At 34.0% G+C, this 12,707-nt stretch overlaps 1 protein-coding gene across 1 annotated transcript; it reads left to right on the top strand.

Annotated features, from left to right (window-relative positions):
• The first annotated feature begins 3,603 nt into the window (after positions 1-3,603).
• On the top strand, positions 3,604-11,467 carry LOC124910311. The gene is made up of 17 exons (XM_047450938.1): positions 3,604-3,791; positions 3,881-3,944; positions 4,071-4,179; positions 4,890-4,952; positions 5,902-6,002; positions 7,171-7,237; positions 7,324-7,395; positions 7,839-8,000; positions 8,114-8,193; positions 8,296-8,393; positions 8,872-8,997; positions 9,465-9,562; positions 10,429-10,566; positions 10,754-10,801; positions 10,870-10,984; positions 11,069-11,169; positions 11,241-11,467. Exons 1-17 carry the CDS (start codon positions 3,719-3,721, stop codon positions 11,325-11,327), a joined length of 1,602 nt encoding a protein of 533 aa, XP_047306894.1. The 5' UTR covers positions 3,604-3,718; the 3' UTR covers positions 11,328-11,467.
• Positions 11,468-12,707: the final 1,240 nt, after the last annotated feature.

Below are 12,707 nucleotides of genomic sequence, written 5' to 3'. Positions count from 1 at the left end.
AAAATTGTCCCGAAGCAGAACCTTTTTACATGTAAGATTCAATGTTGCTGTTACTAATTAGCATTAAAGAGTGTGCTATTTAATATTCGATCTGTTTGCAGAGATTATAACAACGAGTCCAGTGGAGAAACGTTTACAGCATATTTCAAGCATCGAGTGAGTAAATTACAAACCATATATCCTAACTCTTTTTATTCATATTAACAACTTCATTTCGGATATATAGGTCGCCCATTTAGCAGAAATTAACGACATATCAAGAGACCTCAAGATCTTAGGAGAAGGTCCAAGTATGTACTCGTCTATGTATGTTTGGTGTAAAGTAAACGGATTCAAATTATGTACAGAAAAACACGACGAAGGTTTGACAACTCAAAATAGTGGGGTGGTTGTTGAGGGGTACAACGGATCTGAAACTATGTCATACTACGGAGTTTTGACGGATATAATCGAAGTACAATACTATTCTCACAAACGAGTTGTTTTATTCAAGTGTAAGTGGTTTGATACACACAGAACAAGAATATTGCGCTGTCTAAGAGGCTAGCGGGGACGAGGATCCCTCTAACGTTTAGAGAGAAGGATGGGAGGCCAGGCGGTACAGACGTGGAAAGGACACGGTGGTCTAGACATGTGGGGTCGATTATCCGGGACCCCGCAGTCGTCTCACACCGTCTTCTCAAGTGGAAGACTTTAAGTGCAGACCAATTGGATTCACTGTGGACTGCTATCAAGGTTAATAATTATTACTTGATTATACATTACGTCATTAAATAATTATTTTTAACATTTGGATGTTATTTTTTTTAGGATCCGTTCGAAGCGACTAATGGTGACATTGAGTCTTTTCAAAAAACGGGGTTGGGACATGCCAATCAGATATGGGATAGATGGCGGTCGGATTTGAACAAGAATTATATCCGCGTCCACAACGGAGACGAGGCGGCGGTACTGGCTAATCCTCCACCGGACTACGATCGAGATGATTGAGAGTTTGTGTGTCGCAACCATTTCTTCATAGAAACGTTTAAGGTACGGTTTCATAATTCAAATAAAAGTTGATATTAATTAATCTAACTTCATTTGTTATTTCAAATACAGAGACACAGTTCTACAAATATGAAGAACCGGAAGAATCTGAAATTCCCGCATCGAACGGGAAGTAGACCGTTTGCACAAATTGAAGACGAGTTGGTAAGTACATTATTTGTAATAACTTAATATAAAGATTGTTATTAATTATATAAATCATTTATTTCAACAGGCGATTGAAATGGGACGGCCACCGTCTGTAATTGAAGTATTCAAGAGGACCCGTACACCAAAACCGACACAAGAAAACCCAACACCCGTCCCGGACGAGCACGTGCAAGAGAAAATTGTAAGTGAATTGAATATGCCTAGTTTTTTATTATAGAAATGATATTTTATTTGAATTGTGCAGGCTGAGATGGAAGAGGTTGTTAGTAACGAACCGGGAATATCGGATTTTGAATTGACGGAGAGGGTGTTCGGACAACAAAAACACGGTGTAGTGTTCGGAATGGGATCAGGCGTCCGGCCCACACACTTTCGTGAGGATCGTCGTAGTGGAAACAGTTCACAGCGAAACAATGAGCGATTGTTAGAAGAGAATCAAATAATGAAGCTCAAGCTGGAGGAACTGGAGAAGAGAGATGAAGAAAGAAGGCGCAAAATGAAAGAATTGCAATCAGAAAAGCAAGAAATTGTGGAAAGAATGGAGAGGGAGAAGTTAGAGATTACCGAAAAAATGGAGAGGGAGAAGTCAGAGATGAACGCAAGAATGGAGAAAATCGAATTATATATGAGGCAACAACCACCTCCTCCCCCCACAAGCTAAGGTTGTTTCGATTCAAAACATGTTTTCATTATAGGTTGAATTTATAACAGATTGTTCGGAATATTAGTTTGGTTTCGAATTTTGTAATGTTCATGATCAATTAATGTGATCGTTTAATGTATGCTGCATTTCTTTAATCATTAATATATTGGTTTGGCTGAACAGGTTTTGGTTGCAAGCAAAATAATCCGCACATTTTTAAAAATTTAGGGGAAAAAACCGAAAGTAATATTGAAATCTCTCGGTTTTTTCTCTTTTTGGAAAAAACGAGAGATATTAGAAAACTCTCGGTTTTTAGCCAAAAGAGAAAACCGAGAGTTATATGACAAACCCTCGGTTTTTATCCAAAAGAGGAAAACCGAGAGTTATTTACAAAACTTTCGGTTTTCCTCTTCGGGTAAAAACCGAGAGTTTTCATATAACTTTCAGTTTTCTTGAAAAGGAGAAAACCGAGAGTTATTGGAAAACTCTCGGTTTTTACCCGAAGAGGAAAACCGAAAGTTTTGTAAATAACTCTCGGTTTTCCCACATAGAGAAAAACCGAAAGTTCTTTGCAAAACCCTCGGTTTTTCCACACAGAGAAAAACCGAAAGTTATTTGTAAAAAGAGGAAAACCGAAAGGTCTTTGTAAAACCCTCGGTTTTTCTACAAAAGAGGAAAACCGAAAGGTCTTTGTAAAACCCTCGGTTTTTCCACAAATAGAAAAACCGAAAGGTCTTTGTAAAACCCTCGGTTTTCCGCAAAAAGAAAAACCCGAAAGTTTTCATATAACTCTTGGTTTTTCTCTTTATGGAAGTCCCGAGAGAGTCAATACCGAGGGATGGCGAGGGTAACTAAAACCTTCGGTAAGGTGTCTTCACCGAAAGTTATAGGGTCAAAACCGAGAGTTTTAACTCTCGGTTTTGACCCCTTTTTCACCAGTGAAGTAGTTGCTCGCTCTATCTTGCATATACAACTACTGATCTTTGTTGGATTCAATCTCTACTTAGTGAACTTTGAGTTTCACTTTCTATGGTGTGATAATATTGGTGCCGCATTCTTATCAGTAAACCCGATATTACATGCACGCACAAAATATATTGAAATCGATTTTCACTTTGTTCGAGAAAAAGTTGCTCGTAAACAACTACTCATCCAATACATTCCTACTGAAGATCAAGTGACTGATATCTTCACCAAATGTCTTTTTTCTCATCGATTTGCTCTTTTACGTAGCAAGCTCACGGTTTGTGCCTCACCTTTTCGCTTGAAGGATGTTAAAGTATTAAATAAATAAGAGAAATTATTTATTTATCTCTTATTAATTAGGCTAAATATAATAACTAATTTATAAGTTTTCTCAAATTATCTTTTCTATTACTATTATAAATAAATAATGTATTTTAAAGATTACTAATTCAATCAATAATATTATTTTAATCTTTCTCTTTAGAACTCAATCAAATAGTTCTATTTATTTTATCAATTTTAGAAATCAAACTATGACAAAATTCAATGTCGTTCAAAATATATGGTAGAGATTCTTCTGAACATTGTTTGATTGTTTGTTCCGTTTACTCTATTTCATCACTTATCGTTACATATCTTTAAAGTCACCCTAAAAAATTATAAAATTGTTAGGATCTTTATCGTTATAATTTTAATTATATTATTTAACACCTTAATAACTTAATATTAAGAAAAAAAAAAAAAATTAGCCCTAACGTGTCCCCCAAGCTCATCGGAAATACGTGTCACTTGGGAGCGTATTTGTATTTTGAAACGCATAGGCGGAGCTAGTTCAGTCGGTGGGCCGCCTTAAGCTTTTCTCTGTTCATTTCTCGCGGCAAGAAAGGTCAGACTGAAGGTTCAAGAGTCATGGAAGAAGAAAACTTGAAAATTGATATTGATCAGTTACTTGAGGCAGCGACTGATTTCGCACTCTATCTAGGTAATCACACACACACACACACACATTCTTCACGTTTCCACTCGTTTACCTTACTCATAAGCGTTTTCTATATTATTTTCTTCTTCCAGACGTTCATTCCGAAGCTTCGGTGAAGCAATTTGTCGATCGCTTTCCGATTCCTACCATCATCAGGTAATTCTTTGCACAAAAACTATTTCTCCAACGGAAATGACATGTAGTGAATCAGTGAATGTCTTGAAGTTATTGATGATGAAAGATAGGAATGACACTCTAAAATGTCTAAATTAATATTTGCAGCGTTTTACAAACGAGAAGAGAACCGTCTAATCTTGAAGTTATTTTGACTACTTGCTTAGAAAAGATCTTCGCAACTAAATATGGAGTTTCTCTGGTTCCGGAATTCCTGGTGAGAATCTTGATCCTGTTTATGCTGCTTGCGGATGGATTTGTTGTTAGTTGGATCCTCTTTGATGTCTGATTAGATTTCTTATCCCTATTTTGTTTTTAATATTTTTCCATTTTGGAATCTGATGAAACTAAGTTTACATTCTTTTAAATCTGTCTATTGCCGTCATTACTAGATAGTCTTGGATGATTTATTTTTATAATAGTCAGACTTACTTTTTAGAGGAACTATTGCTGTTTTTTTTGATCCTACGCCATGTTACCCAAAGTTAAGACATGCTAGTACTATCCATGTATATGTTTAACTAGATTGCTCATGCTATATTACAATTCTTCTTGATTAGAAGTTTGGGTTGTATGGCAATAGCTGGTTTATGTGCCTAAAGTTTATCGGTTGTACCTTGTAATAAATTGAAATTATGTAGTTGTATTGCTGATATCAATCTCCAAGCTAAGGTAACATATTGTCCAATGGTCCAAGATATTTTCTCCAAAGGGAATTCAAAGATCAAAACCACTCCGATATAGTCTATCAAAGACAAAAGTTTTGAACAAACCGCACAACATAAAGTAGCTTTATCTTAGTGACTGAAGTTCATTCTTGTGGTTTAGCATGGGCATTCTGCTGTTTTGTTCATTGATTTTGTCAATTGTTTTAGTTGTGATTGCAGCTATTGATATATTTTGTGCTTTATGTGCTTTCTTTTATAGGGTTTCATTGTGATGGGCCTCAAAGCTGATTCCGAGGAAGGCAGAATTGCAGCCTGTAAAACAGTATGTACCTGATAATGTTTAAAGCTTTCTCATCACTCTACTTTTCAACATAATGCTAATATTTCTTTGACAGTATATTTTGTAAATTTGCTGACTTTGCCTTTGTACTACCTGAATTCTCTGCTTATTATATTCTGTTGTGCTCATTCAGCTAGATGTTTTTATGGTTACAAATTGTATTCAGATATTCTTGACATTGTGTTCTTGATATTTTTGTTTGCCTTCATTATATCAAGCATCATGATGAATAACCTACACGAGATTGATAGACCTGATGCTTCATACAGGTTTTTGGGAACCATTGGATGAATGGGGTTATTGTAACACTTAATGTACCAACTGGTCTCATGGTTGCAAATGCATTAGATTGATACTAAGTAGTTATATGTTAATTTTCATAGATAATGGGAGCTCATATTGAGAATACATGCTAATTGCATATCCTATCTTATGCACACTTTCCCATGTAAAGCTAATTATGTAGGAGTCATACTTGCATGTGCAGTTCTCCTTTGCAATTGAAGTTCTATTTTATCATTCTTCTCCATGATGTACTTTGTGTATTTGATGTGAACCAAGCATGTAATTCTGATTTGATGCAATGACATATATTATCATAAGCAGTTGTTTCTAAGATGATCTTGTAGGTTTGTTGCATCTCAGAGCAATTTTTTGAAAATTTGATATAATAAAAGTCAATTCCATGTAAACCTGGAAATTATTCATTATAAAGCCTTCTTATCTCGCTAAAGAATTCTTAGTTTCTCAAAAACTCTTGATGTATTCCTTGTGTTAGCCACGTCAAATGTATTTTTGGATATTTTATTAAACAATTGACCTTAAGAAGAATCCTCTATAAGAAAATGAGAGTGATATAATTTTGTTTCTAGTTGATGTAGTGGAAGGAAATTTGTAGTAACTAGCATGTCTTTGTTACAATTGTGAGCAGGTGTCTTCCTTTCTGAAAAATGCTGAAGAAAATACTTCTGCTCCACAACTACTTCTTGATCATGGGATATATCCACTTTTACTCGACTGCCTCATTAACGGGTGAGTTATCAGATATTGAACCTCTTACATATGGAGTGGGATTAAGACGTGGGTGATACTTGATGTCATATGTGAGTTTTAATTTTAGTTTGAGAAATTAGTGTCACATGCACACATGTATGAGAGTTTTATTTAATTCAAATTTCATTCTCAGCCTCATATTCAATTTTGTGTACATTATATTTATGTGAAGTTAACCATCTTGGTCAAATGCTGTGCAGTAAAATCATTTTGCTAAACATGACTGAGTAAAATGGTAAAAATATTTGTCTAAAATCTTTGAAGGTCTCCGTTTTGTTCACACAATGAGGTTTAAAATATTTTCCTATTAGGGGTTGGTTGTCTCCCAGAAAAATAAAATTTTATGAAGCTCAACTCACTTTAGAATGCTTATATTTGTTCTTAACAAATATTCTCTTATATGTTGTTGCATTTTATGTCTCTTGGAACTTTTAGAAAACTAAAGAGAAGTTATTGCCTTACTTAATAAAGATACCTATAACATAAGGTACTAATATCTTAAGCAATCTAATACTAATTTTCAATCTTATTAATATTATATTGTTAATATATACATAATTATAAAAAATTCCAGAACATACCCCAATAGATATTAAAAAATTGATATTTTTTTAAGAAAATTTAAAAAAATATTTTCCCAAACCCAGCTCCGGAGCTGGGGGTTTCCAAACAGGGCACCCTCCATTGGCGGAAGCAATAGAATAATTCTTGCCTAAAGCTAAACTAAAGAGAACTTATATTATTGAAAATGTCTTGCTTAAATGATCACCTATTTATTGAATATTCTACCTATAACATAAGGTAATAATATCCTAATTAATCTAATTAAATATATGTATTAGAAATTAGAATCATATCATTATTATGTTATGAGATGTTATTCTAGTTCCATGACATTATACAATACCTAATATTCAAACTACATGGATTATGAAGGTAGAAAATGTATTGTCTAGAATGATTTTGTTTGAGCTAACATACACTAGTATGTTATCGTTTATTATTTGAGGGATTCCATTTTTTGAAGTACAAGATGTTTGGTTGTTCTTATCTGCTGTATACAACATTTTCTCTTTTTTTACTTATCTCGACACACCCACTCTTCTGAAGCTTTATGATTATTCATTGCCTAATTTATGTTCTCTAGTGATTCCCGAGTTTCCACTGCATCAGTGAATGCCATCATAGATTTAGCTGGCTCTCCAGAAGGAATGGTAAGGACTAGGTTAAAGCGAGGCTCCAATGCAAATATAATTCTTTATAGAACTATAGTTCTCACTTTTCTGCATTTGTTTTGTAGGCGGCCATTTTTCCAGTCAATGAACAGGAACCTGAACACCTGAAGAATGTTGCAGCAAGAGGCACATCTGTGGTATGTTGGTAGATGTTGTCTGAATAATGATACAGTTCCACAGATAATGTGGAGAAGCTTATCAACAATTCTCTAGCAAAATTCTTAGTAGATTCTGTCTAAATGATGATAAGGTTCCATGATGTAGGCATGACTTCATTATTGAGCATTTCTCTAGCAGACTTTTTCATTTATTCATTGACTACTCAGTACTCACTAGTATCCATTGAAAATAACATTGTTTGCTTACTCAACTATTCCAACATCACTTGGCCTTTTCCATTAATTTGGTCAACAGCTACATAAGTCTAACCAAGTTGACTGCATTTTTTGCGTCTCAAAATCTAGAATGATTATACCCTTTAACGTTATTGCATATTTATGTCTAATAAGCTACTGTCAATAGCTTCATGTGATTATTGAGGATTATATCTCTGAGCCTTGGCTATCTTTTGAACATTCAGGCAAGAGTCCGAGTTTTTTCTCTGGTTTCAAAACTTTTCTCCATTTCAAGCTCTACTGCAGCTGTAGTTTACAAATCAAATCTTCTGAATCTAATAATTGAACAAGTAAACGATATGGAAGATTCAATTGTAACTTCAACCATTCTGGAGCTATTATACGAGGTTTGGCACTGATTATGCATTTCCCACTAATTGTAGCTTCATATGTCTGTGTGCTTCCCTAACTACTTTTTGAAAAAGAATAACGCACCACCATGTTTGAATGGTGATTTTAGATCCATTTGGCAGAAGTTCAGCACGGGACTGAGTTTTTACTGAAGAAAAATCTGTTTCAGATTCTTACATCCATTATTGGGTATTTCCTCATTTGTCTCACCCTTGTATATGAACTATCACTCTCTTTATTTGATTTCGTAGATTACTTCTTTGGTCTGAGAAAAGCAATCTATTATTGTAGAAACTTATCTGCTAAATCAGAATTACGAGAAAGAGCAATGATCATTGTTGGGAGGCTAATACCGGAGGAGAATGCTTTTACTTGCATTGATGAATCTAGTAAGACATTCTCACCTCTGAAATTTTGTTTTCATTCATCAACATTGTAAGATGCCCTTAGGACTTCAACGCATATGTTATTCATAGATCTACTTCTGCTGATTTGCTTATGCGTAACAATAATAAATCTTAATTAGTTCAATGCTTTATTTTGAAGTAAATTCCATTTAATTGTCAATTCCTATGCTTATCTTAACAAGTTCTACGCATCTGTAAATTCCAGTTGCTTAAAATGCAATTAATGATATAGTCATGTTGCTTTCACATCTCAATGTTCCAATAAATGTACCTATCTTGTGCTACATATGCTGCTAAATTGTAACTAGCAAGGCATGCCAAAAGTAGAAAATGTATGTCACATCTTGTTGTAGGTTCCCCTAGTAGGGATAGTTTTGAAAATTGAACAAGTTGTTGTTTCTGTTCTTAAATTGTACTTAAAATATCATTCTGATACTGCTGATTTTTTTTGGTACGACAGGTATTAAAAGTTATCTCTCAGTAATTTCTGGAAGGACTGGGTTGTTTTGGAACAAAGATGCAGATGAGACTGAATTTGCAGATGAGAACGAATGCGCATTTTGGACCTTGGCTCAAATTGGTTCATGTAAGTATAACTCTACATTCATGTGCTGATAACCGCTATATGTTGATTTTATATTGTGTGATTGCCCAAATATGAGTCCAGTTTTTCTTTAGTACCCCTTCACTTCTTCCATCTAATTAATGTAAATGCTCTTATTAAGATGACAAATTTGAAGGACTAAAATAATCATGGCAGCCTGACATGGCCTTTTGTGGAAGTTAATCTTAGTGTCTTTTATAGGAATATCAACCAGGAGTGGTTGAAGGAAAGTTTTAACTTAGAGTTAGAAAAAGATTCTGCAATCTGCATCAATGTTGATATCATGCTGTCCGATTTAGGGTGCAAAGGGACATGTTTCTTTTTGTGGTATTCAAAGCATTAAGGTCGTACTCATGTTAAAAGTTTTCCTGGAAGGGATTTGGATTATCTGTGACAACCCTTATTGTATTTAGAAACTTAATCTCACTCTGATCCTACCATGGTTTTAGCTTTTCAAGGAGCTCTCTTGCTGCTACAAAGTCCTTCCCCTATCATGAGGCATGTTATCAATACTGCTTTTGATCAGCATGCCCGTCACAAGCAGCTGGTGTGTACATCCTTTATTGTGAACTTTGTTACAAGATCTATTTGCATATGCTATGAAACAAATTATACAAATTTTCATTTTTTTCCTTGTTCAGCTTCTAACAAAATCAACTTTTCGTTTCCACTTTAACTGAAAGATAAAGAAAATCAGTTCTCAAATCCACATGGCTTATAGTTTTTAATTATATTTCTGTCAAAGCCAAAAATATCTCTACTGAGCACTTGGCAGAGTAGCTATTGATACTGAAAATTCAATATATTTAAAATACTGTTATGGCATATAAAGAATCAAAGACTTTCTGCTCCACGCGTTTGCATCTATTCAAAAAGAGGGGCCTGCACCGGATGAGATTTTTTTGATCTTATTGGCATCCAACTGTTTCCCGTATTTGCTTTCCCCCATTCCCCATCCCCTTTTTGTAAATTTTGAACTCTTCTCGTGTTCTTTCTTTCTTTGTTTTAATGAACGTTGACCTTAAAAAAGAAAACTTTACAAATAGTGTTGCTTATGTGAATGTATTTCTTCTTTCCAAGGATGAAAACAATGTTCATGTTGCATAGGAACATTCACCAACAAATAAGGGGGAAATAAAAACTAAAAGAAAAGTAATGGTGAGGTTAGCATGCTGGAAAGTATGTGCAAGAAGTGTTTATTCTCGGTTTAAGTAAATGAATGTCATCCATGTTAATATTTTCATTGGTAGTACTAATGATCGACAGTTCGAGTCATCAACCTAATTGGTTGGTTGGTTATCCTAATACATTTTTTTAAGTGGTCCAACTTTCTCATTAGAATAAAAAGGAACACATGAAGCCTTCAAACATTACAAGGTGGTTATTCTAATATATATTTATTGTGAATCACAGGCTGCACTACATGCTCTTGGGAACATCTCAGGAGAAACTCGTCCTCAACATAAGAGGATTCTCAATGTTGATGCAGAAGAAAACCTGAAAAACCTCATGTATGAAACAGCATCAAGCACTTGGAAGCATACGCCCTCTGTCAGTAATCTTCATCTTTATCTTGAGTTTCCTTTCCTTGATTAGGGTGATCAGCCTTACCCTTGAGGATGTTGATTTTTGTTGTGTTTCTTGATGAAATATTGATTCTTTTGATGAGGTTCAAACGGTTATACTGCTCCATCTTGAAAAGGTGGTGTGTTAAAGCATTTGTTGCTGTACATTGCAGGGACTTCTCCTATCAGTTCTCCGACAGGGACCCGAATTCTGCCTGGCAGTGAGTATTATTTTTTTTCCCATTTACTTTCTGAGAAGTAAGGTCTGAAAGTTGAAAATATTGATTAGGGATATAGAGTGATAGAAGGCATGGTGTGTCGGCCATGGTGCCTGATGGAGATATGTTCTAGGCAAGAGATAATAGAGTCAGTGATCAACACGAATAAGGACACGAGTAAGCAAGGTAACAATGTTTTGCACAAACAAACAAACGGAAACAGAAGCAGTTAAACAAAAGCAAGATTAAAAGGATGTTGTTGTTGTACAGGTTTGGAAGCTAGCTACAAATGTTGTCAAGCAATTCTTAGCGCCCTGACATCTTCAGGCAACGTGCATAATGACGATGCTCTTACACAAATTACTATGAAGGTTTGTTTGAAACAAAAAACGGCGTTTTGTTTGTTTGTCGTTAAATGCTGACTGTTTGTTTCTTCTTGTAGTTGGATGAGGTTGTTAGAAGAGGTCCTTATCTTGCGAGAAAGAATGTTGGAGCTCAACCGTTGGTTATGACAGCTGAAAGATTTTGAGATGTTGGAGCTCAACCTTGGTATGTTTTCTTAATTTTATTATAAAACTTTGTTGTTAAAGTTAGAGTCAAAATGTTTGATAAATAACACACCAATAACTTTGTTATATTTTCTTCTTACCAAATATTTCATAATCCCTATATGTCTTACCCTATTATATAATCTATTTTAATATGTTGGTTAAATTCATTATATTTATTTAAATTTTAAATTTACATTTATTTTTTAAATAATAAATTAATATATGAAAAATAAACTTTTAAATTAGATATAAAAATTATTTTCTTAAAAATAAATAAATAAAATTTTAAAATAAAAATAAACTAAGTGTTGGAGAAGTTTGAAATAAAAAGACGGAATTAAACATGTTTACGACGGCTAACAATTTTTTTACAAACAAAACTATTTAAGAGACTATCTTGTTTAAGGTTTTGAAGCTCGAAAAGATTAATTTCAATTCCTCATTCTTCACAAAGAACATTTCTCCAATGGTAAATGAATGGAATCCCTGATGATGTTATTTTAAATCTCAAATACTTGCATTTTTTTTTTCTCTAAACCTCATAGATAGTGACTCCAGAAAACAATTCAACACATTAGAGTATAAATTACTTGTCTTTGTCTTCTCGTTCTACGAAGTGACCATATATACATTTAGCGAGTTTATGTCAAACTAGCATTTAGCCCGTGCATTTGCACGAGTAATATTAATATAAAACTGTGAAAAAAAATTACGGATAACATTTTTTATTATTTTTTAACCGTTTTAAGTTTATGGGTGGGTCAACCCACAATTCGACCCAAGTATCCATTTACTCAACACCTATATAGATTAGTTAGTTAAAAAATTAAACTTATATTAATATTAAAACGTCCCGCGTTTATCAAATTTGGTGTTGAATTTAAAATATAAAGTCTTTGTAGCCTAGTTGGTTAAAGAGTTGTACTTGTTTTGTTAGGTTGCAAGTTCGAAACATACCTCTAGCATTTTTAATTTTATTTTTAACCGTTTTAAATTTAAAAACGGGTCAACCCACAATCCGACCCAAGTATCCAAATTAACCACAGCTCTCGACCCGCCAATCCGGACACTTTAAAAATTAAGCATCTTTATATATATATATAGATTCGAAACATACCTCTAGCATTTTTAATTTTATTTTTAACCGTTTTAAATTTAAAAACGGGTCAACCCACAATCCGACCCAAGTATCCAAATTAACCACAGCTCTCGACCCGCCAATCCGGACACTTTAAAAATTAAGCATCATTATATATATATATATAGATTAGTTAGTTAAAAAGTTGAACTTATATTAATATTAAAACGTCCCGCGTTTATCAAATTTGGTGTTGAATTTAAAATATAAAGTCTTTGTA

Source organism: Impatiens glandulifera, chromosome 7, assembly GCF_907164915.1.
Source record: "Impatiens glandulifera chromosome 7, dImpGla2.1, whole genome shotgun sequence".
NCBI classification, from domain to species: domain Eukaryota; kingdom Viridiplantae; phylum Streptophyta; class Magnoliopsida; order Ericales; family Balsaminaceae; genus Impatiens; species Impatiens glandulifera.
This window is presented reverse-complemented; position numbering and strand designations above follow the sequence as displayed.

Bases quoted from the DNA above. Each gene is read 5' to 3' on its own strand.
- LOC124910311 (XM_047450938.1), top strand. From the start codon at position 3,719: ATGGAAGAAGAAAACTTGAAAATTGATATTGATCAGTTACTTGAGGCA. The intron at 7,238-7,323 runs GTAAGGACTAGG...TTTGTTTTGTAG, and splicing joins CTGGCTCTCCAGAAGGAATG to GCGGCCATTTTTCCAGTCAA. The intron at 8,194-8,295 runs GTATTTCCTCAT...CTATTATTGTAG, and splicing joins ATTCTTACATCCATTATTGG to AAACTTATCTGCTAAATCAG.